This window comes from Echiichthys vipera (assembly GCF_963691815.1).
Source record: "Echiichthys vipera genome assembly, chromosome: 11".
Taxonomy (NCBI): domain Eukaryota; kingdom Metazoa; phylum Chordata; class Actinopteri; order Perciformes; family Trachinidae; genus Echiichthys; species Echiichthys vipera.
The window spans coordinates 23,336,200-23,360,857 of NC_139836.1; the positions used below are offsets into that span (position 1 = coordinate 23,336,200).

Genomic DNA, 24,658 nt, shown 5'->3' on the forward strand with positions numbered 1-24,658 from the left:
ATTTACTGTAGATATTTGTCTTTCTGTACTGGGTGCCTTTCTCTCTGTTTTATGTCATATTTACATCAGGTTTGCTCCTACTAAGTCGCCGTTGTACTTGTGGTAACAAATGAAGTATCCATCTATCTATCTATCTATCTATCTATCTATCTATCTATCTATCTATCTATCTATCTATCTATCTATATATCTATATATCTATATATCTATCTATCTAATAAGCCTGTACAAAGCTCGACTGTCTAAACCAAGGCACTACATTTCCCACAATGCCCATAAAGGAGTAACAATGATTACGTCATCAAACGGTGCCGTTACTCTGGCAACGTTTGGTTTCCTTCGTCTGTAGCTTGTAGCCGTTTAGCTCGCCTGTGAAGTTGTCAAAGTTATTTCAAACATATGTCGAACTGAATGGCAAAAATAAGGTTTGTATGCTCATTTTCGCATTTTTTAAAACATTATCACATACATCATATATTTTTTCGAACAGCCTGTCGCTTCTGTCTCGTTGCTGTCAGCTCAGACACGCTATGGGAGCAGGCTGCAGCGGAGGTCCACAGTCGGGAGACAGTAGGTGGGGAGGAGGACGGAGGAGAGACGGTCGGCGAGAGGACCGTGTTTATGATGGGGAGCAAGGCTGCGGTATGGCGGTGCATTTAATGCTTTATCATGGAAGCACTCTTGTCTTATCAGCCACGTTAGTTATAGTTAGTAAGCTCTCCTTTGCTTTTTTTCCCCAGGGTAAAACGTCCATTCTCCTCAGATGCCTCGACAGGTGAGGATGTGTGTGGTCTAGGTCAGTGATCTTCATCGGGGGGTCCGGGACCCACAGGGGGTCCTCAGAGTTGATCCAGGGGGATCAGTCAAATTGTTTTATAATCTTCCCAACGTTTTTTCCTCTCTTAAAATATGTCTAAAAATATACAACGTATTATTAGTAATGATACATTTGTGGGAAATTAAATAAATACATTTACACAACTTTGATGATCGACCAACTGGTTTATGCACAGATACAATTGAGCTGAAGGATCCAATATGTTTGTTATGTTTGATGTATAAATATATGAATATGTTAATTACGATCATTGTAATATCTTAGTATTGTATGCACCATAAAAAGCTATAAAAAAAACGTTTAAAAAACGTTCAAGACCCCTGGTCTAGTCACGGCTGGTAATGTAAAGAACAGGAATCATAATTTATAATCTAAGATCAAAATTCAAAAGTGGATTATGCAGGTGTAATTTGTATTTTTGTAAAGTTAATACATGTTATTAATAAAACTTCACGACAAAAAAAAAATCCAAGCTCAAAGGTCCATTAAGTTCTCAAATCTTTCACCTGAGTCAGAGCCATCGTTTAAATAAACCGCAAGATTAGGTTCAAAGCACTGAAAGCCATTATGGATGGATAAATGGATCTTTTTAATTAAATTACGTTTTTACTCCAACAATGTTTTTGTAATTCAACAGGGATGAACCAACAAAGCCAACTCTGGCGATGGAGTACACTTTTGGCAGACGGGCCCGAGGACACAACACAGTAAGGAGGCCCTGTTAGTGTTGGACATGTCTCTTAGAAAGACTGTCAATGCATTCACCACAACTTCCAGTATTACTCCAGTAAATAACATACTTTCTTCATGTAAACACTGCAGAAATGTAGAATGTATTTACATTTGCACCTACTGTGTAACATGTAATGAGATGGTGTGATGAAACTCATAGTCTGGTGGTTTCCTCTTTCAGCCCAAAGACATAGCCCACCTATGGGAGCTGGGAGGAGGGACCTCTTTGTCAGACCTGGTCCAGATCCCCATTACTCCTGTCAGCATCAGGTAGGTCATTTACACACATTCCTCAGGTCTTGTTGTTTATTCACAGTTCACTGTTTTAGAGTGAAGGGGAAGTGTTTGACATGTTCTGAATGTACATATTTATGTTTTCTATTCCGACTATTGTATGTGAATCTTTTTAAGTCAGTATGGTTTTGAACAGCAGTGTCATGCCAGTAAAGGAATCGTGTTTTCTTGGTCTGACCTCTCGGCTGTAGCAACACCTTCTTTAATGTATCCTGCCAGAGAAAACAGTCCTCCACGTCTTTTCCCAGGTCTCTCTCTGTCATCCTCATCCTGGACCTGTCTAAACCCAATGCACTGTGGGGAACCATGGAAAAGCTGCTGCAGGCAGCACAAGCTCAGTTGGTTAAAGTCTCTTCCCAGGCACACCAAGCACAGAAAGCCAAACCTGGAGCCAAACACCAGACGCCTGTCCACTCAGCAACACGCGTGTTACCTAAAGACTATCCTGTAAGGCCACAGCTCATTACGCTCATCGTTATATCAGCATACTCTTCACTTCAGTCCTGGGAAACATATAGTAGCATATGGATTACCTGAGGAATATTCATGGCTCATAGAAAATGTGTATATGTCACAAATGAACATGACTGATTAAAGTGAAAAGACTAATGCTAGCAAACTAAACCAACACTCAGCGCCTGTGGCTCAAGAAGTAGAGCGGGTCGTCCAAAGTATCCTTGGGCGAGACACTGAACCCCAAGTTTCTCCTGAAGCCTGTGCCATGAGTGTGTGTAAATGTGCATCTGAATGATAAGATAAGATCCTGATGAGCAGGTGGCGCCTTGAATCAGTGTATAAATGTGTGTGTGATTGTGTAAATGTGGCATGTAGTAAAAAGCGCCTTAAGTGGGAAGAAGACTAGAAAGACGTTATTTAAGTATGAGTACATGACCATGTTGAAAACTTAGTACCCTGATTTAACTGTGACTTTGTCAACAGGACAGAGAGCTGATAAGTCCTTTTCCTGTTCCTCTGCTGATCATTGGCAGCAAATATGACATCTTTCAGGTAAAACACATGCTTTAGCCGAAATGTTACCCATTGAGGTCCTTCAGACAGAGAAGCATTATAGTCACACTTGACGTTTTTGGGTCCTGGTATGATTTTGTGTAACACATAATTAAAGGTTTTTCCGATCTGTGTTGCAGGAATTTGACTCTGATAAAAGGAAAGTAATAAGTAAGACTCTGCGTTTTGTTGCCCACTACTACGCAGCCTCTCTTATTGTAAGTTGGCTTTTAATATACATACATAATAACATTTAACATAACTTTTGATTAAAACATACTGCACTTTTAGTTATTGTCTTTTTTGCTTTCTTATTATTGATCCATTGTATCAACTGTTGCTGATCCGCTTACCTTTCATTCTATCTTTATTTCTGAATCGTTTCATCAGTTCACTAGCATCAAGTCGGAGAGCCTAATGTCAAAAACAAAGGGCTTCTTCTCCCACCTTGCTTTTGGTCTGGACAGAGGGTGAGGAGGATAAAACATCTTTGTACACCAACTCATAGTGAAATGTAATGCTTTGGTTGCATTTTTTATTATTTTTTTTAATTTTGTGATCAGGAAAACTATGTCTTGTGACTCCACCAAACCTCTTATCGTTCCGGCAGGCTCCGACTCCTTCAGCCAAATAGGTTAGTACAGCACCACTCTGTGGCCAAAAGCAGTAATGCATTTCAATGTGATTTAAATTACACGCACTGGATTTAGAGATTGAGTGATATTATATTTAAAACAATGCTCTTACTACTTTAGGTTCCCCTCCTAGCAGTGATGTAGACCTTACTTCTCTGCATGCTAAAAACCCAAAGGACCTCTGGAGGAAAGTCTATGAGCGTGTCTTCCCTCAAGAGGTAGTATAAGCTATGGTGGCACCTTTGTCTTTATCACTATTAAAGCTTCTAAAGTTTTAGAAAATGAACACCTTCACACTCTACAATCATATTAACTACATTCCTTCTTATAAAGATGCATGTTTACATGAACAGCAAACTTTGTAAACAGTTAATTTTAATGTAATTCTGTCCATCAACCTGACTTTGTCTTTTCAGAATACCAATGAGCAAAGGGAACTAAAGGATCCAGGCAAAGACCCGCAGTACAGTGAGCCTCAGATTGATGCGATGAGAGCCCAGAAAGACCAGGTAACACATCCTGACCAAGCTCACCTGCTTGCCTTCTATCACTTTATAGTTGTTAATGTTATGGCAAAGCACAGCATTCACCTGTGATTCTGGTTAGACTGTGCAACAGCATTCAGTGTTTTGACCCATGAGTTGGCAGTGTGCTGATCAAGCAGTGCTCTTTGGAAATTCCTGTTCACTTATCTGTGCTTTGTGACCCTGGCCTTTGAACCGTGAAGAGGAACAAGTATTTTGGAGCGATAACAGATTATAAAAACCTTAAAGGGAAATGAAGAAGAGTAGTATGGGTGATATAGTGCTACGTTCTCTAATTGAATTAAGAGGTTAGATTTAATGCACGCTCAGACAGGGTGACACTTCTCTCAAGATTTTTAATGATCGTTATTTATAATGTTATATTTTATATACAACATCAGTCCCTCATTCTGTAGTAAGTGTAGTAAGATCACGTAAGAAAAAACACAAAAGGAATGAGTTGTTGCCTCTTGACGGCCCAAGCTAAACCACATTAAATAACACTTCACACTTTCTCAGAGAGACAAAAATGTCTGCTGTTGAACACTGTCTTGTGAACTCTGCCCCCACACCTGTCTTAAACAAGGCTAATGTTTCAGAGTAACCTTCTGTCCTTTAGCAGCCTGTATTACAGCAGTGTTTCTGTCATGGGCTCTTTAACGGGCTGTGATATCTCCTGTGGTTATTACCTCAGAGATCAGATCAGTAGTCTCCCTGTTGGCCTGTCCCGGTGCCAGTCTGACACTTGAACTGCAGTAACCTCACAATGTTGTTAAGTCTCACCTGATGCTGTTCATCTTGTTCAGCCATTGAACGGCACATCAGGTAATTGGTCCGTGTAACCAATAAGAGAAATGGGGTCAAGGTTGAGTCCAACACGTAGAAAGGAAAAGTTTGCAAATGCCTGTTTGGATGTCAGGGCAACCACTTGTCTGAGTTTGTGTACCTTTAGACCCAGTTTAAGCCTCTTATCTGTTATCATCACATCCATGTCACAGAGCAGAACATCTATTTCTCTGCAAGATAAATCCCTGCCATATTTCAAACATCCAGAAATATGGTGTCAAATGATAACCTAGAAGAGCAAAGAAAGTCTGTGTTACCCTTACAAAGTAAAACATTGACAAAACTTTTACTGAATTTAATGCAAAATCTACTAAAATGCCCAAATCTGAAAGAGGTTTCCAACATTTCTGTTGAATGTGAGTTCTCCATTACATGGCGCTAACCTGCAAACCTTACTTTTCAATGTGAAGCCTCATGATCAAGCCTCAATTAATGTTTGATGTTTGGAGTCCTTGAACTGTTGAGCTATTCTGCCGTGTTCCTCTAAATGCATCACATGTTCCTGGAGTTATAAACATAATCTTATCTGTACCTTACATCTACATTTATATGTCTGTGGAGCAGAACCAAACCTTGTTTACCATTATGAGTTTGCAGGCATTCTGTGCAACTTTTTCATTTTGCTTTATTTCTGTTGACAATGTGTTTTTTCTTCTATATTCATGTATTTATCTGTTTTTCAGGAGTTGGAGCAGTATAAGAGGGATGCAGCTAAAGCATGGAAAGGGCTGGAGCTGGAGACATGATACTCAGCTTTATGGTGTCACACACACACACACACACACACACACACACACAAGAACGCACACACACACACACACACACACACACACACACGCACGCACGCTTAGCAATGTAAATACAGTATTCACTTTGCATTATTTATTTTCTGTTGTGTCATTGTCTTTTTTAAACAAAGCAAAATTACTTGTATACTGATGATAAAAGGGTGTTCTTAATAAAAAACAATCAACATCCTCACAATAAGCATCACTTCCTATTCATGATACATAACAATCGTAATATTTGAAGAAAAAGGTTTACATGCAATAATGTGTGAGATTTTAGTTTTGAATTCAGATTTTCTTCTGAAACACTTTTACTGTTCTGAAACTGGCATTTTACAATTAAAGCTGTAGTTTACATTTCCCACTTTGTATTTACTTTTATATAAAAAATAATTAATTTGACATTAGTGCAAATATTTGTTCCAGTAGGAAACTGCCTATTTAAACTGTACAGGTCCACAGGCTGATGATACTGTGCAGTTCATCTCAGTCGTTAATTTGAGCCCAAATTTTCTGAGATAATGTCTGACAGTGTCTCTTTGTACTTGCATCATTGCTCTAAACTCTATAATACTCCGTTCTGTAAAACTTTAAGGTAAGTGCTTACGCAGAAATATTCCTTGAATGTTGGCAGAAAGGGTGCAAAGTGCAAACACATATGATACGTTTTTAGCAGGAGCCATAGTACCTCAGTATACCTCATCTTCTCAAACTAACATCACACTGTAAACCTGCTCTTTAAATGTTTTAGATCTTCACAAGCAAACTAAGTTTATCTTCCTGTTAAAACACGAGATTCTTCATCTGTGGTTTTAGTGACGTACAAGTTTGTCTCTGATCTTGAAGCTGATCATGCCCAGCAGAAGGAGAGCAGGGAGGAAGGAGTAGAGGAGAACAAAGTCTAGTGTGTATCGGGACAGAGCGCCAGGATATCCCTCATCAATAACCTGATTGCCTTGAGTGATCATACAGGCTCCCGGCAAAGGTCTGGAAACATCTGCAAGAACACAACACACCAGATATAAAGAGTTAACATTATTGTCTGGTTTTAAGACAGCTTCGGTTCCCAATACAGCCAACGAGTGTCCTTGAACGCTGAATTTACTATACTACTATTATTATACTTTCATTTCGTTACCAACAGTTCTCATTAAAGCATTGATTGTCAATTACATTTCCTTAATTGGGGTCCAGGACTCGATTTTCCTACAGGGGAGTAACATTTTTCCAGTGTCGTCCTCAGTTAGTGATGTCAAGGCTAAGTACTTTCATTTTTACAACATCAAACACTGACAAAAATAGTGTTTACACTTTTTTTTAAGTAATACTCATGCAGGGACACATATAGTCTATGAGCTGTAAATACACCTTATAAAGAGTTAAACTATTATAATTCTCAGAGTAAGTGGAGACAGAGGATGGTCCCACGGTAAAAACTCACTGCATGTGAAGTCCAGTCCATGGAACTCAGTGACTATGAGCAGCTCACAGCTGTACTTCTGGAAGGTGAGGTAGCTCAGCCACTGGAACACCGTTGGCATCTGTTGGGTGCTCCTGTTGGGAGGAAGAGGAGAGGAAGGTGTGTTAATGGTAGCATATGTCTGTAAAGTTACTCCCATCCATCATCTTCAACCGCTTGTACCTGTAAAGTTACTGAAACTTTCTAATTGAATTAAAAACATATTTAGTGTCTCACCTTAGAAAGCCAGATCCCACCAAGATCCCTGCAATATTGAGCAGAGCCACTCCAGTGTTGACCATGTTAGGGTCTTGGACCACTCCTAATAGCACCACAGTCAGCAACTCGCCTGAGGAAAAGAACAAAAATATATACTTACAAATACACTAAAAAGCCATAAACAGTGTAAAAATTACATTAAAGGGATCATCACTTGAGTCAAACATATTTGTAAACTTGACACTGATGTTTCAAAAACTGAATATTTAGGGTCTATTCGTGTCAAAGGTCATCCATCATCTGCAACAGCTTTTCCCTGAGGGGGGGGCGGGGGGCTGGAGCCGATCCCTGCTGACATTGGGCGTGAGGTTGGGTACACCCTGGACAGGACGCCAGTCTTTCACAGGGCAGATAGAGACTAACAGAGACAGACAACCATTCACACTCACATTCACACCTACGGGCAATTTAGAGTCATCAATCAAACTAACACCTGCATGTTTTTGGACTGTGGGAGGAAGCCATGTCAAAGTGTTGGCAGCAAATTGGTTATAAAGACAAATTTTATCAGCTCACCTATAATATGTGGCACCAGGACTACGGCAGAATAACACAGGAAGCGCAAACTGTCAGGGTGCATCCCCACCGTCCTGAGAGGAACAGTGAAAACACAGAAGAGACAAGTTAGTTAGTGCTCATAGAGTTTGACTTTTAAGTTGAGGGTGCAAATATAGAACATGAGATCAATTAAATCCTTGAGGGGGGTTGAATGTGCAGCTTGCTTCCCCACAAATAAAAAACACTAACTACCCACCAGTAAAGGAAGGAGGTGAAGATGAAAACACTCAGGATGCTGAAGGGCAGGATGTGGAAGATGTATGCCAAGAACATTTGCCATTTACTGTACAGACCATCCTGACTTTCCTGATCAGCTATGGCTCGTAGTGCTGGGACTGTTGATAAAAACAGAGAGAGAGAGAGAGAGAGAGAGAGCGGACAATGTGATGAATGAAAAAAGGAGAAAAATATGATACTGAAAGCCCTTGAAGCTCTAAAATGACTGCAATGAAGAGATCACTCTATTCTATACGGTTTCAGACAAAACAGGGTTATAAGGACCAGAGAAAAATACCTGTTAATTCATGTTCATTGTATTTTTTTCACTGTTCCATTCAAGAGTAGCATTTCATACTTAAATGAATACTCAATGTAAAGCAATCATATAATGAAATCTTGCGTGCATATTGCTCTATCACTAAAACCACTCCCAAGACCAAAAGCAAGCCTGATCCAAGAAGCCAGGTTACTGATTTTTCTTGATATCTTGAGTAAAACTCAAAGCTGGTTGTTTTCCATCAGTCCATGTTCCAGATTTGCAGACGTTCTTGGTCAGCAAAGTCATACAGACAACTCAGTAAAACCTGTTCCTATCAGTCTTTATCCATGAGATTCAAGGCTGTTTGGGTGCTTATGGGTGCTTTCAATAACCTTCCAATAACCTTAGTGTGCTCAGACCAGTGTTTTATTACATCTCTTATCCTCAGTATCTGTGACAGCCAGAGCCCCAAAGTGAAGATTTTAGACTCGGTTGATAACTGAAGAAAACAGTAAAGAGATAATACCCCCTACTTGTAATGGTAATGTCTATATGATTTTTTTAACGTGAAATTATGTTAAGATAGATTGTGCTGAAAACTTATACTACTGCCTGGACCTTTCATTTAACTATATTTAACCTTAATTGAACAAATAGAAAAAAATCACTGAGATATAAAAAACAATAATAGTTGTTATATAATAGTATATATGTTAAAAAGTCATTTTAAAAAGTGTGTCTTTACCATAAAAATAGAGAGTAAAATAGAGTGTTAAACAACATAAAATGCATATCACAAGATCAGAGATAAAATGCACAAAACTCTATTATTATACACGTCCCAATATTTGTTTGTTGTTCTGAATTTGAGGTTACCTTAAGTCACAGCAGCTGCTATAAATACTAACTATGAACCCGTTTTACACAGATACATAAATACCTGTAGAGACAGGTATTAAAGATAGTATAGGTCTGTAGGTAAAAAGGCACCCGGGTTCATTGAACTCTGAACAGACTAAAGGTCATTCTCCCCCTTTAGGTAAACTGCAATGTGTACTTTATGCAAATAGTCCTGAAATCAAAGCTATTCTAATAGAAATGTTATCTTTATAGTATATGGATTAAGCCACATTTGTGTAAATTATCAATAACAGTTATTGCCCTTAATACTGATATTACAGTTACAACTCATCGATTGATCTTTTACTCTGATCTATGAGACTGAAAGTTTATGTCTCTTTGCACTCTTACAGCGCAAAATCCAAGCTAGACTTTACACACATATCTGCTGAAGGGAATAAAAACAATGCAGACAGCAGACCCCTTTCACCTATTGCAAGAGAGATAAGCAGGCTTACAACGCTGAGACAACGACGTTACGATCATGCTGCTTCACCAAGATAATACATCATTTTTACTCCAGTGATAGACCACACACACTTCATGCACCTCAGAATTTCCCTGAAGTCATCGCATCCATCTCATGTAGACATACAGTATATTGATGATAGTATCATAAACTTGCAGTTAGAGGGAATGTAATGTCACTTAGACTTTATAACTGCTGAAACACATAGTTTTTGAATGAGGATCCCTCTTTCATAAACAAAAAACAACAGTAAATATGTCACTTTTAATTCAATTGTTGGAAAGATAAAAACCTGGAGAACCATTGGGACCTCTCAGATCATCTGGGACAGGTCTGCTACGTGTCCCCAGAGTCAGAACTCAACATGAAGAGGCAGCATTCAGTTTTTATGCTCCACAAATCTGGAACCAACTTCCAGAAAACGGTCTGCTGCAACTCTTAGTTCTTTTAAATCACGACTGAATACTTTTCTATTTGCTGCTTTTCAGTAAACATCTGTAACTGTAACCATCTTTTATACGTTTTAAATGACCTTTTATGTGTTTTAAATGTGTATGTTTTATGTGTTATTTTCCCCAATGCTTTTAATGTTTTATGTAACGCACTTTGAATTACCTTGTTGAATTGTGCTATACAAATAAACTCGCCTTGCCTTAAAATATCTTTCCTCCCTCTATGTGCAGAACAGTATGATGTTGGTTGAACTTACAGAGAGCTACTGCGTTCAGCATGCCAGTGTAGGGTGAAGCACCAATGCTCTGATAGATGATGCCAATACGGTCCTGCACAGCACCCTTGCTGACGTCATTGTCTAAATGCATCACGAAAAAGGCCACAAAGAGACCGTAGATCAGGTTCTGTGACAAACGCATCAGAACACCCATCCTGTCTCTGGACAGGTTTCTCGCTGTCCGCCTGCACACAGAACACTCATGAAAATACTTGTAACACATATACAATCATGAATTGAATGTATTTAAGAATCCAGATCTAAAGCTCTGCCTTTACAGATGATGTCTACAAACACAGCGGGGCTTAAGACTCACTCAGCACTGACCTGAGCAGAACTTCAAGTTTGGCTGCACCGCTGGGTGACTCTTTGCTCTTATAGGGGATGGCTGGCTTGTCTACCCGCTGCAGGCTCTGCTCCACTTTCCCCAGCATGCTCTGGTAGATGTCAGACCTCTGAAAGCATGAAGTGATCTCATGCATGCGACTGAAGGTGGAAGCCTCCCTCTCACTGCTGCGGGTGTCCACGGAGGTGAAGTCAACTGTTTCACATAACAGAAATTTGAATATTTGAATGTTCGGTAATACACAGACTTTTTTTAGACACTGTAGAGTCTAAAGATGCGCATATTGTTTACTTGTTTTAAACTGCATGGCTATAATTTACAGTACATGATCATAGTACACAGTACCATAGATGTCAAAGGGGTTGCAGTACTCTGGACATTCATATCCACATTGGCTGAAGAAGTCCACCATCTCCTCTGGCTGCCCACAGAACACCAGCTCTCCACGACTCATTATAGCTATCCTGCTGAACACCTGGAGGACAGACACACACACACACACACACACACACACAGGAATACACACCAACAAATAGCTTAATATGGTCTTGGTGGAAAAAGGTGAGTTTTTCTTTGTTTAAAACATAGGATTCCCATTTTTTCAAGTCACATTTACTGATTGCTGCCATTGTTTCTCCTGTTCCAAAGTGACAGAGAAGGGATGTCTTGCTAAGAGATGGAGGAGAGAATCCACAACCTCCCTTCAGCAGTCTAAGTTAGTGTTTCTACCCCCCCCCCCTCCCATAAAGGGATCCCTTCGTGTCCAGTATGGACAGAAGGAACAATCGCAGCGACCAAAACAGTTTCGATTTACAAAGTTTTAGTTTATTAGTCAGTCTTTCTCCTTTTCTTCCGTTTATCTCGAAACCCACCCTGAAGAGCTCGGAGCGTGGTTGGTGGATGGTTACTATGACGATACGGTTCCTCCTGGCCAGCTCTGCCAGCAGCACCACGATCTGATTGGCGGTCATGCTGTCCAGGCCGGTGGTCGGCTCATCCAGTAGGATCACTCCTGCAATGACATGACATCACCCACGTGCAGGTGTGTGACACAATTATGCGTCAAGAACAAGGGAAAGGAAGGACAATAACTTTTTTCTTCTTTGGAGTTGGAAACTTTTAAATGTACTTTTTATTAAGTGGCACGTGCAGGACTCAGCGGGGCCAACTTAACTTGTGAAGATAAGTGAGTTCTTTTTTTTGTTAATTACTCTAATTAGGACAATTAAAAGATTGCCTCTTTGCATTATGGAAGCAGAGTGGAATTAGCAGATGCTTTAATTGTGAGATTAATTCATTTCCTGGTTGATTGGAGAGGCAGCGAATGGGAACTCCTCATTACTCTGTGTGACTGTGTGTGTGTCCATGGCCAGTCTAATCCTGTATGAGGACTGAGACCCTTCATCCTCCCTGGAGGACTGTAGGCCTGATAAACTACACCTGGGATGAGCACAGGCACTCACTCACACACAGAGGTGGGTCTCTGCTCATTCCCTTCTTGGTGTGATAACCCGGTCTTTCATTACTCTTCTCCATCTCTCCCTCTGTCCCTCTCTCTGTCCTTTCCATATTCTTCACTTACTTAGATCCCTTTGTTTTTTCAGCACAGGCTTCTAAAACTCTTCGGGGAGAGACAGGTCTTGTGGTGAACTTTCTTCTGTTCTCAGGATAGCACAGTCCTGCCTCCATTCCTGTTGCTTCCAACATTATGTGTATGAAATATCACATCTTATATGCAATAACTTACTCAATGATTTTGTGTCGCAGCCTCTTTTGTATAATCCCCGTCCAACATGTCTCAAAGCTTTAAAAAAAAAAAAAGTCACCTCCTTTATCTACTCCGTATCTCCTCATTTAAGTCCTGCAAAGCTTTAAGAATTCCAGGGATAATGGCTTTTACCTCGATTCACCTCATCTTTTATGATTTAAATTTGCAGCAATGGCACCCTTTGGAAGTCAGATGTCTGTGATACACATATAAAACCCCTGTTATTCTCCTCAGACATATCTCGGCTGCTGCAGAGCTACTCACTTGGGTCCTGAAGTAGCTGACTGGCGATGGAGACCCTCCTCCTCTCGCCCCCAGAGATCCCTGGGAATACACGACCTCCAATGACACTGTGCGCCACATGAGTCAGACTCAGCTCTGCCATCACTGCCGACACCTACACAGGAGCCAGAGGTCAAGGTTCAGGTGATAAGGGAGTTACTGTTAACAACTTTGCTGACAAGGGCCCTCTGTAGAACAGTGAACCTGCTAGTTTTAGTTGGTAGGAATATTTCCTGCTTGTTGCTGCTAATTCCGAGTTGAGGACAGGGCCAGGAGGCTTACATTTGTCTCTGATCAAGACATAATAAGTGAATATTGAAATGAAGTAAATAGAAGGATGTAATTCATTTTCATTTTTAACTTGTAAAGTTCTAACTTTTGCACTAAAAATATGCAACCTGTGATCATAAGATCAAGATTTTATTTTTGTATTGGACCAATACGGTAAACACCCAAGCTGCAGGAGTGCAGGTGGTGATGATGACAAGCCAACACACTGGTACAATACAGATACTAGTATATACTTATATATGTGCATTAGACAAGGTGATTATGAGGAATACCCAACTCATTTGTCCTTAACATAACTTTATTCGAAAGATGATTCAACCACATTTGTCATCAGCATCTTCTAAATTTAAGTTATGAGCTGCTCCAAACATATAATATGCTGACTTCTTTAATAATACTGTTTCAATTCATTTTCAAGAATCATGCCCCATTTTTCTCCTTTTTGTATTTTCTGTAGCGCGGAGAAATGTTGACTTTAGTTTTTAGTTAAAGAAAACAGCAAAAGAGACTCTCAAAAGTCACCTTCTTCTTGATGGCTTCGGCCGAGTGTTTCCGCAGGGCCAGCTGGGCTGTGTAGGTCAGAGTCTCCTCCACTGTCAGATAACTTAATAAGTTATCACTCTGATAGAGAAAGAAACAAAGAGAGAGAGTAAAGAAAATATATAAAAGAAATGGCAAGAAAGTTAAAGTAAAGATACAGTGAAGTAGACAAATATCTCATACTTATTGAGGATGTATTGTAAAATTGCTTTGTCATGTTTTACTTACAAGAGAAATTAGTAATTAAACTATGGGTTTATACTGAGGAAAGGTTAAGACAATGCAACATACACTGCTGCAAGTAATTATCTCCACCAAGAAGCATATATCAGTATGGTCACCTCCGTGTTCATCATGTGCGTTTGCCAGTATTGAAACTACAGTTTATCTTTAAGTATTTACCTACACTATCTTTACTTCACATCCCTGCACATTAAGTATACATCCATATAGGGCACATACATCGTTATACGGAATATGTGTATGTTGATATATGCCAACTGGAGCATACCTCAAGCCCAGACATATGCATGGACGCACTTACACACATTTATTGCTTGAACCTGCTGCCTGCCTTAATTAACATGTGGTGCCTCCCAATCCCACTTCTCCTTAGTCTCTCATCTGAATGACTTTAATATCAGGAGCTCATATCACCTCCTCATCTTCAGCTTAGCAGGGAAAGTTAATGACAAGGCTTAGAGAGCAGAGCAGGGGAGGGTTGCTATCAGCTAAAAAAGGGAGATGATTTGAACGGAAGCAAGGCCAGTTTTAATCCAGTGTTTTTAATTCAGGCTTTGGATACACTTGAGCACCTCTCATTGAGAGATTAAGTGTATGAGGAGGCCAGCAAGGGCCTTTCGTTAATTTCATCCAGAGGCCAGGGCAACCTTTCCAGGAGTGTTAACAAAATGGTGCGTGTTCATTGAGTTTGTGGTTTGGTTTTTATGGTGGTAGACAACAGCCAACTTAAATACATACACACTGTCTGCATGCAGTCCACTCACATGTGATCCTGTAGGGCAAAGTTTAACCTGATGTCAGTGTGATGAGAACTAGGGCAAAGTGAAATGTGTATGTGATTAGGTGTAAACTACTTTCAAACCATCTCTTCAGCAGCCATATGCTGATTGTGTCTAAACTGCTGTGTGTCTGTGTGTTACCTGCAGTACATAGGAGAAGCAGTCCTGATACTCTTCTCTCTTTAGCTTCATGCCGTTAACGAAAACCTCACCCAACAGTGTACCACAGTTTCCAATCCTCCCTGAGATGGCATCCAACAATGTGGTCTTTCCTGAGCCTTTACAGGGCAAAACACACACACACACACATATATGGATACATGTACATGGCAAAATATATCACACTCACATTTATAAACAGCCTGAGACGTTTCTCCAGTCTCACACTCTAGTCTTAACCAGTTTATTTAACCTTCAACCGGAATAAAAGGTGCAGTTAAAATGCCTTTATTTACATCGCTCAGCAAAACATAACGAATACCTTGTATTGAAGATGCAATGCTGTCCAACAACTCAACCATTATGACCCATTTCCATTAAGAATTGATCTTACTATGTTCCTAAAAAAATAAAATCTTGTTTATTTTAATGACTTTTATTATATAGGACAGACAGGAAATGGGGTGAGAGAGAGAGGGGGGGAGACATGCAGCAAAGGGCCGCAGGTCAGAGTCAAACCCGCTGCCGCTGCCTCGAGGACCTTCAGCCTCTTTACACAGGGGGGCTGCTCTGACCACTGTACTACCGGCCGCCCCGACTTCATTTTTTTTGTTAAATTTAAACACTGAGTTAAGTGCGAACCTGAATTGCCCAGTATGCCCATGATCTGCCCGCTGTCTACATGGAAGGAGACATCATTGAGGATCTGACGAGTCCATCGCTTCCTGTATGAGGGTAAATCCCACCACGGACCCACACGCTCACTGGAACACACACACACACGCATGCACACACACACGCACGCACGCACGCACGCATGCACGCATGCACGCACGCACGCACGCAGGCACGCACGCACACACACGCACACACACACATACACACACACACACACACACACACACACACACACACAAACAAACAGGGATATTTTCAATACAATATTTTTAACATTCCCAGGATAAAATCAATCCCCACTGTGAAAATGATCATTTGATTTGAAAGTGTTTTTTCGGCAGTGTTTTATTTAACGGTAGACAATTCAATTCAAAAAGAGTAGACCACATAAAATTGTAGATAATTCAACCCAAACCTGCCTGTATCTGCGCATAATAATACAACATGATCTCTACAGTCATCTAATTGATTCTCAGTCTGTTGTCTCCCAGTCATCCTCTCGTACACACTGTCTGTGTCTGCAACTTTTACCTGACTGTGTAGGAGATCTTGCTGACACTGAGACAACAGGAGGGCTCTGATCGCTCCTCTCCACCGTCCCTCCACACATCCCTCTTCACCTCCGACACAAACTTGAAGGACTCTCTAACTTTGCTCCCGTTCTCTGGTTCCACCGCCTGCATTGAATAACATTTGTTCATGTCTCCGGCGAGTCTGCTACTCCAAAAAAAACAACTCTAAGTCAAGTCCGACTCAGATCAGTTTGTTCATATCCACACGACTTGTAAACAGCACCGGAAGCTCTAAACATGAATTTTGTTTCTCTGCCCCCATTCCCTGTACAGAGCAGCAGTGCGAGAGTACTTGTGTCTCCCAGGAACCATAAACACACAGTGAACTCTGCGTTATCTCAGAGAACTTTGATCTGGAGTTGTATAAAGAGGACAAATAAAAAAAAAAAAACACGCAGACTTGACTGGCTGTCTCACTTCAGTCCTCAAATTATGAGCTGAGACCAGAAAAGCTATGAGCGACGGGGCAGAGCAGATGAAGAACTGACGTGACATGAACTTGGACGCTGTGACCAGTGAGAAGGCTTGTGAGTTGAGACACAAGGAGGAATCTTTTGCCGGGCTGGAGTCAAACTATCAAACAAAGAGAGCAAAAGAGGACCAGGGGAATAACAGGAGAGAAACAAAGGCAGATACCCGTAGGGAGAAAAAGAGTGGAACTGAAGAGAAAAAGGAAAAGAGGGGCGTTGATGCCTTGACCCTACAAACATCAGCCAGCAACTTGCATCATCATGGACACAGACACTGGCCTCAATCCTGCAAACAGCTCCTCACAGGTCAGTTTCTTACATGGGATCACATCCACATGACATCAAGAAAAATAACTGCTTAAAGAATTCTAGTCAAAACACCAAAGCAGTTTATATTTCATCTAAAGTGTACAATATTTGAATATGAATGAATTTTACGATGAATGCATGGACTGTGTATTTTAGTATTTGCATTTATTTAGCCATTTATAACTTTAAGAGTCCGTTATACAGTATATATTATATGTTTCTGTTTATTAGTTTGCAGATTTACATCAGTATGTTCTACTCTATATTTCTGATTTCCAGTTTGGAAACTTTTGCTAACCTAAGTCTTCATCATCGTTTGTCTCTACAATATTTTGCTGACATTCTGTAAAGCCCTGCTCTACTAGACCATGATTGTTTATCTAAATAACTTTTTTGGTTTGATTTGTAGTGTGGTTTAATTGGATACATCTGGTTTCCACAGGGTGTATTATTTCAATTTCCACATCCGACAGTAATTGGTTAGAACAGCTGCATTCAAAATGGCAAAATTTTAGTCTGGACTACATAAAGAAAGGAACATACTAAAGAAAAGCAATCAAGAGGGTAATTTCACTAGAAGCTACTGTATATCTTTACATCATCTGCAGTATTTAACATACAGTACAGTGTGCAGTAGAGTTGGTGTTAACATGTATTGCATGTTAAATCATACTTTTGGACTTTTATTTTTAGGGTAACGTTGTAATGTTGGGACATTTTTAAATGGACTCTGAAGCCACAATAGCTCTCAGGCAGCTACAGTATTTGCACACAGAGATGCACACAATCTCAAACATGCTCTTGCTCATTCATGCACATGTGATTATTAAATAAATTAAACTGTACAATAAAATAGTTGATAAAGTGCAATATATTTTAGCGTTGTAAAGTTTAGGACAATGTCCTCGGCTGATTTCCCCTGATACGGTAAGCATACAAGCAAAAAACTATTGATTATTAATCAAACAAGCTACTTTAAAATAGAGATGCATAAAAAGAGTTTATCTTTCTTATTGATCTTAAATTACTTAGTAGATTTTATTGCAGTTTGTCCTCGAGAACCGATATGAACACAGATAAAAATGTCATGAGTCCTTGACTCTAGCCAACTCATTGACCCGTGTACGCAATATGACCTACTACACTTTTTTCAAATTTTTTTTCAAATTTTTATCGGCACAATATTTGCTAAAGGCAAAATACCATTTTAAATTAAATATTGTCGTGCTGCAGAGATGTCTTGGCCTACACATCATAGTGATCTACTTCAATTGTTGCACTATTTATCATTCAAATGTTTCTCAATGAAAATGAAAATAATGATGTCAAAATGTACTCCAACATTGTAAATCATAGCCCAATTATATCACTTAGAATAATCAAAATAATCATTGTCACTGTCTGTCCCCCTCAGCACCAAGACACAGAGTTGTTCTCATCTGAAGAGGACAGCAGTCTCTACTTCACCTACAGTGGAGGGTGCAATGAGCTGGAGGTCAACAACCTGCACTATGAGGTAACGGACGGGCAGTTACTCTGCTCTCATACGCAGTTATCTTTAGCTTTTAATTGTTGCATTTCTGTACTGCAACATGATTTATGTGCTCATTGTGTGTGTGTGTGTGTGCGTGCGTGTGTGCGTGCCTGCGCCCCCAGGTCGACACAGCGGCTCAGATCCCTTGGTATGAGAGGTTGTCAGAGTTCAAGTTGCCGTGGGAGATAAAAGGAAACAAGCAAACAGCCATCAACAAGCTCAGCCTTCGGGTCCGCAGCGGGCAGATGCTGGCCGTCATTGGCAGCTCAGGTGACACAAACACTCACAAACAAGGCTTTTGATTGTTTCTAATTAAGGTAATGAATGAAGTGGATCCTTAGATCATGTATTGTGTCCCCCCTGCCTTTCTGCAGTCAATCTTGGCTTAGGACCTCAAGTCAGCAGGACTGTTCACCTGGACAATCAAAACCTCAATAACATGAAACCCATTACTCAATAGAGAAACAATGAACTATCATTACTTAGACTCTGGGTGCATGAACTAGAAAAAAGGAACAAGAAATCTGCTACTAATCACTGTCCCAAACCTCATGTTGTACATGCTTCCTGAAACTGCTTTATTTTGCTTATATTCCTTTCTCGACTTGTATAGTGAGTTTTGTTTTGTTTCGATGATTCATTTTCTCCCCCCAGGTTGTGGTAAAACATCTTTGCTGGACATAATAACATGCCGTGATGAGGGTGGTACAATGACATCTGGACAGGTTCTGATTAATGGGAAGTCCAACACACCCCAGCTGGTGAAGAAGAACATCGCTCATGTCCGTCAAGACGACCGCCTTCTTCCTCACCTCACCGTCCGCGAAACTCTCGTCTTCGTTGCCAAACTGAGGCTCCCCACACACTTCACACAGGCTCAGCGGGAACAGAGGGTGAGATTACACTTGATAGACAAACAGGACTCAAACCATATCCAAACAGGCGCAGAATGCACTCAACATGAGGACATCTTGTAATGCAAAACACTGACCTAATACTTGAGATGTCACACTCTGCATATGATCTCAATTTCGACCAAATGTGTTGGCAGAGTATAGACAACATATAATAATAAACTGTTGGAGACTAACTGTGTTTCTGCTTTTTGTCACAGGTGGATGATGTCATCGCAGAGCTGCGACTGCGACAGTGTGCTCACACTCGGGTGGGAAATGACTATGTGAGGGGTGTTTCAGGAGGAGAGAGGAGGAGAGTCAGTATAGCTGTCCAACTTCTCTGGAACCCTGGTGAGAGAGAGAAAACAGTCACAGTCAGACAGCTGCTTAAACTCTTGATTTTACCTTCATTCTAAATATTTTTACTCTTCATGTTCATGTCGTGTGTTTGTTTGTGTGTGTGTGTGTGTGTGTGTGTGTGTGTGTGTGTGTGTGTGTGTGTGTGTGTGTGTGTGTGTGTGTGTGTGTGTGTGTGTGTGTGTGTGTGTGTGTGTGTGTGTGTGTGTGTGTGTGTGTGTGTGTGTGTGTGTGTGTGTGTGTGTGTGTGTGTGTGTGTGTGTGTCAGATAAAATAAAATTAACAGAATTACAATTCAGCGTGTGGCTGTAAAACACCAAATATCAGCTTAAGAGGATATTACAGTTTCTGTAATAAAAGTTCTAAATATCCACAAACTACTAGCAATTAGCATTAAATGTTATTTTTCTACTTTCTACTTTCCAACCCTACAATATGTTTCAGTACCTTCAGTACCCCTTGACCACCAGTGGATCACCAACAATGTGTGTCAGTGTCTTTGTATGGTTTTTTGAACTGGTGTTTTTACATTTCAGGTATTTTGATCCTGGACGAGCCAACGTCAGGTTTGGACAGCTTCACAGCCCACAACCTGGTGATCACACTGTCCCGCCTGGCCCGGGGAAACCGCCTGGTCCTGCTGTCGGTCCATCAGCCGAGGTCGGATATCTTCCAGCTCTTTGACCTCGTCGTCCTGCTGTCGTCGGGTTCAGCTGTGTACTGTGGCGCTGCCCGTGACATGGTGCCTTACTTCACTGGGCTAGGATACCCCTGTCCACGATACTGCAACCCCTCTGACTTCTATGGTTAGTGTGTGTAAAAAGGTATCACCTGCATTAAATTGGGTTTGTTACCAGCCCCCAACAATGTCTGAAAGTTATCACACATGATGGCAACTTAGAGTAAATTTAGCATCAAGATCAATGCACATAAGCTGCTTTAAAATGGTCTAAATGTTCTGCACCAGTGATATTATTGATCAAAACTTTAAATGTGACACATTCTTCTTCATTCTGTGTGTGTGTGTGTGTGTGTGTGTGTGTGTGTGTGTGTGTGTGTGTGTGTGTGTGTGTGTGTGTGTGTGTGTGTGTGTGTGTGTGTGTGTGTGTGTTCCAGTTGATCTGATCAGTATAGACCGACGCAGTCTGGAGCAAGAGGCCGACGGTTTGGAGCGGTCCAGAGTTCTGGCTGAGCAGTTCATGGAAAAGGTTCGAGACACAGACGATCACATGTGGAGACCAGCTGGGACCAACACAGCGCCAACACAAGCTGAGAGGTAGCCATGTGTTTAAACAACTTCTTACCCAACAACTCAACTGTGTTTTAAGTGACCCATTTCAGAGGAAGAATATTTAAAGCCTCTTAACACCCACACAGGTGTTTCCAGTTACTATGGCTGATTAGAGCTCTGCTTTGATTTATTACCGTACATCACAAATCTTTATCTACGGATAAAAATGATAAAGGTGTAATTTGTCCTGCCTTAACCAGGGTGACAAAGCAAAGAGGAGAAAATGTCAAGTATGACACCTGTGTGGGTGTTTAGTGCCTTTAAGTTTTAGCTGTGGGTGCAAATCTAAGTACATTTCAAAGTGAACTTTATAACATAACTTAACAACAATTGTATAATGTAAAATAATGAATGGGAAACTGATTCAGGTGTGCTAACCCAGAAAATGTGATCCCCTGTTTTCCTGCCTGCAGCCCTCAGCAGCTGAGCAAAGTAAAAGGAGAGGAGGTAGTCACTATTTCCAAGCGAAGAAACAGACTGCCAGGTCGACTACACCAATTTACAATCCTCATCAGGTAAGAACCACTGACACAGATCCATTACAGCAGCGGTTTAGACCCTTTTTGTCTGTTTTAGAGTTATTATAACGTTGAAATTCATACAAGTTACATCGATCCTGGAAATGTCAATGTAGACTTGATCTCTTTTGTCTTTTTCCCATGTATTTGTACTTCTACTTCTCCATATCTGTTACTTTAAGCTATTCATTTCAACTTCTCTTCTCATGACTGAATGAGTGAATGAGTAAACAAAAGATCTGTCTCACAACAATGTCCCATCCTCCTTTCTTCTCCTTCAGGCGCCACATGTATAATGACTACAGAGACCTGGTCACCTTATTGGTCCACGGCTTCGAGGCCCTCCTCATGTCTCTACTGGTTGGTTTTCTCTACTACGGGGCAGGAAAGGAGCGTCTGACCATTCAGGACACAGTTGCACTCCTCTACATGATCGGAGCGCTCACCCCATTCGCTGTGGTGCTGGACGTCATAGCGAAATGTGAGTAACGTCCCAAACAACTGTTTGAGAGGATGAGAGTCAAAGTCAGTCTGCAAATCAGTCAAGCCGTTTATAAAGTTTACATTCAAATAAATAATCTTATTCAGCATCTTTTCTGATGCACAGCAGAAACAGATTTCTCTTCTTCTCTTCAAGGTTTAAAATCTTGGCTCAGCTGAAAGCCACACTCAAATGTCTCCACTGAATGGTTTTTTTTACAAACTAAGTTTTCTGTATAATAGTTCTTTATAGTTGTGAGGCATGTCAACACCTATCGGACATCTAATTTGCACAAGTATAGTCTTTTATAACAAGCATCAGAATGTATTGTATGCAGAAAAATTGTTAAATGATATAGCAAATAAAAAAAACATATTTTCCTTATAATATTTGTGTAAAAAGACAGAGAACTGTGTGAAAAGGACCTCAAATCATTAAAGGTAAATTTGAAGGCCGTAGTTGGCAAAAGTGCATTAAATCAATGGAGACAAAGTAATAAAGAAGTTATTAGACAGATTTGTGGAAAATAGCAGTTGGACATCGTGGTTATATTATAATCAGTTCAAACTATCGCAGAGATGACAAGAGTCTAGACAACAGCCATTAAGAGTTCAACCAGTTCCGGGTGAAGAGAAAACATAGCTTATAAAATTGAATTCAATACTGTAAGACTGCCCGCATATCACAGAGGCCCAAAGAAAAACAGAGTTATGTGAAAGAACTTGAAGTCACACAATACAAATACTACACTAATGATACACTACTACACTACACTTGTGATATTTGTTACTGTGTCGTGTGTCAACATACAACAAACTGAAGAACAGTTGCAATCTGGAAGGCCTGATACCAGAGGTGATAATGCTTAACCTCATCACAATCACTTCCTATTCTCTGCAGGTCACACGGAGAGAGCCATGCTGTACCACGAGCTGGAGGACGGCATGTACTCCGTCACTTCATACTTCTTTGCCAAGGTAAACCAGTGATAAACCGCATCTCCAGTAGGGGTCAGTCTCGTTCCATGCTGGAGTCACACGTCAGTGTCATGTACAGTACTGTAATGTGGTGTCGGAAAGCCTCTCTGCATGCAAATATATCACTGAAAATGTGTGAGTATTCGGCCTTTATGTCTTTTCTGTATGTTTGAACGTAATCTCCACACATGCAGGTCCTGGGGGAGTTACCAGAGCACTGCGTGTTCACCCTGGTGTACGGTCTACCCATCTATTGGCTGGCAGGTCTTAACGAAGCACCGGACCGTTTCCTGCTCAACTTCCTGCTGGTGTGGCTGATGGTTTACTGCAGCCGGGCCATGGCTCTGTTTGTAGCTGCTGCGCTGCCCACGCTGCAGACCTCAGCCTTCATGGGCAATTCCTTGTTCACCGTCTTCTACTTGACTGGAGGTTTTGTCATTAGCCTGGAGAACATGTGGCTTGGTGAGGAGATGCATTTCAGTTAAAAGATGTGTTAGGGAAAAAAAACAATGTATGTGATGTTTGTACCTGTGCCTCTTTTTGACCCCCCCAGTGGCCTCGTGGCTCTCTCACGCCTCCTTCATGCGTTGGGGTTTTGAGGGCATGCTGCAGGTGCAGTTCAGAGGCAACAAGTACCCCGTCACCATCAGAAACATCACCATCAATGTTGACGGCATACACGTAAGTTAAAAACAAACGCACAAATACAGGATCATACACTGGTGTTCCACATGTTTGTATGTATAGTTCTAGTGGTGAAGTTTTGTACAATAGAACATTTTTTTCCTTTTCTTTTATCAGAATTAGTGCTTTCACTCTAAGGTATAAATATTGACGATTATAATATTGGGCAATAATTGTACATAAATGAACTACAAAAATAAGTCCTACAGTTTCTCATCCTGTAACCCTCTGATTGTCTTTGAGGTGGTGGAGGCCATGAAGATGAACCAGTACCCTCTGTACTCGTGCTACCTGGTCCTGCTGGCAGTCTGTCTGGTCTTCATGGTGCTCTATTACATATGTCTAAAATTCATCAAACAGAAGTCCAGTCAGGACTGGTGAACACATCTGGACCAGTTTCAACAATCAGGCCTAACCATGTCTGAAATCACACACACATCAGTCAGGTTTTACTTTAGAAAGTTTGTTTGTTTTCAGCAGTGGAAGGAAGTCATTTGGGCTCTATTTCAACTGGTTCAACACTGAGCCATGCTTTTTATTGTCATTTACTGAATTTAGGGGAGGAAGGTAAATGTTTTGAATCAACCTTTTCATAATAATCTCATCACTAACACCTGCATGCTTTTGAATGTTAGAGACGTATGAACTAACCCCTCTGGCACCTCAGTAGTGTTTAAAGTTTAGCCTATTTGATGTATGAAATAAATCCTAAAAGTGCAGAAATTTCTCAAAAAATAACCTAATCACACTGTACTGTATATGCAACAGCTTAAACATGCGAATAATTTGAATGTGGGTTAGAAAAAGGTTTGGAGAAGCACTCGCTGCAGTACTACTGTCTGCTGCTGGATGGCAGCAGAGCACTGCATGAACATTAAAGTTAAAATTACAGATTTCTTTTCTCTTTCCTTCTCTCTTGTCTTGGCAAATGATTAGAGCGCCACT

At 40.7% G+C, this 24,658-nt stretch overlaps 3 protein-coding genes across 3 annotated transcripts; 2 read left to right on the plus strand and 1 right to left on the minus strand.

Annotated features, from left to right (window-relative positions):
• Positions 1-352: 352 nt before the first annotated feature.
• Positions 353-5,634, plus strand: dync2li1 (dynein, cytoplasmic 2, light intermediate chain 1). Its single transcript, XM_083923384.1, has 13 exons — positions 353-425; positions 519-642; positions 741-775; positions 1,476-1,545; positions 1,752-1,840; positions 2,113-2,311; positions 2,804-2,872; positions 3,013-3,090; positions 3,263-3,342; positions 3,436-3,506; positions 3,628-3,725; positions 3,924-4,016; positions 5,561-5,634. Exons 1-13 carry the CDS (start codon positions 412-414, stop codon positions 5,621-5,623), a joined length of 1,083 nt encoding a protein of 360 aa, XP_083779510.1. The 5' UTR covers positions 353-411; the 3' UTR covers positions 5,624-5,634.
• Positions 5,635-6,477: 843 nt separating this feature from the next.
• Positions 6,478-16,325, minus strand: abcg5 (ATP-binding cassette, sub-family G (WHITE), member 5; the record flags this gene model as incomplete). The annotated part of the gene is made up of 14 exons (XM_083922539.1): positions 6,478-6,662; positions 7,107-7,219; positions 7,362-7,473; positions 7,920-7,993; positions 8,158-8,296; positions 10,518-10,723; positions 10,866-11,079; positions 11,230-11,359; positions 11,757-11,896; positions 12,917-13,049; positions 13,748-13,846; positions 14,929-15,065; positions 15,589-15,710; positions 16,156-16,325. The coding sequence occupies 14 exons, from the start codon at positions 16,323-16,325 to the stop codon at positions 6,478-6,480; spliced, it is 1,974 nt and encodes a 657-aa protein (XP_083778665.1).
• Positions 16,326-16,927: 602 nt separating this feature from the next.
• Positions 16,928-24,094, plus strand: abcg8 (ATP-binding cassette, sub-family G (WHITE), member 8; the record flags this gene model as incomplete). The annotated part of the gene is made up of 13 exons (XM_083922465.1): positions 16,928-16,972; positions 18,390-18,491; positions 18,632-18,779; positions 19,164-19,402; positions 19,624-19,756; positions 20,299-20,568; positions 20,879-21,038; positions 21,467-21,568; positions 21,853-22,052; positions 22,953-23,029; positions 23,224-23,491; positions 23,583-23,710; positions 23,957-24,094. The coding sequence occupies 13 exons, from the start codon at positions 16,928-16,930 to the stop codon at positions 24,092-24,094; spliced, it is 2,010 nt and encodes a 669-aa protein (XP_083778591.1).
• Between the last annotated feature and the right edge of the window lie 564 nt (positions 24,095-24,658).

What these genes read in the sequence shown, in the direction of transcription:
- dync2li1 (XM_083923384.1), top strand. An exon ending in TGTTACCTAAAGACTATCCT is followed by an intron (nt 2,312 to 2,803) that starts GTAAGGCCACAG and finishes CTTTGTCAACAG; the next exon opens with GACAGAGAGCTGATAAGTCC. An exon ending in GCAAATATGACATCTTTCAG is followed by an intron (nt 2,873 to 3,012) that starts GTAAAACACATG and finishes TCTGTGTTGCAG; the next exon opens with GAATTTGACTCTGATAAAAG.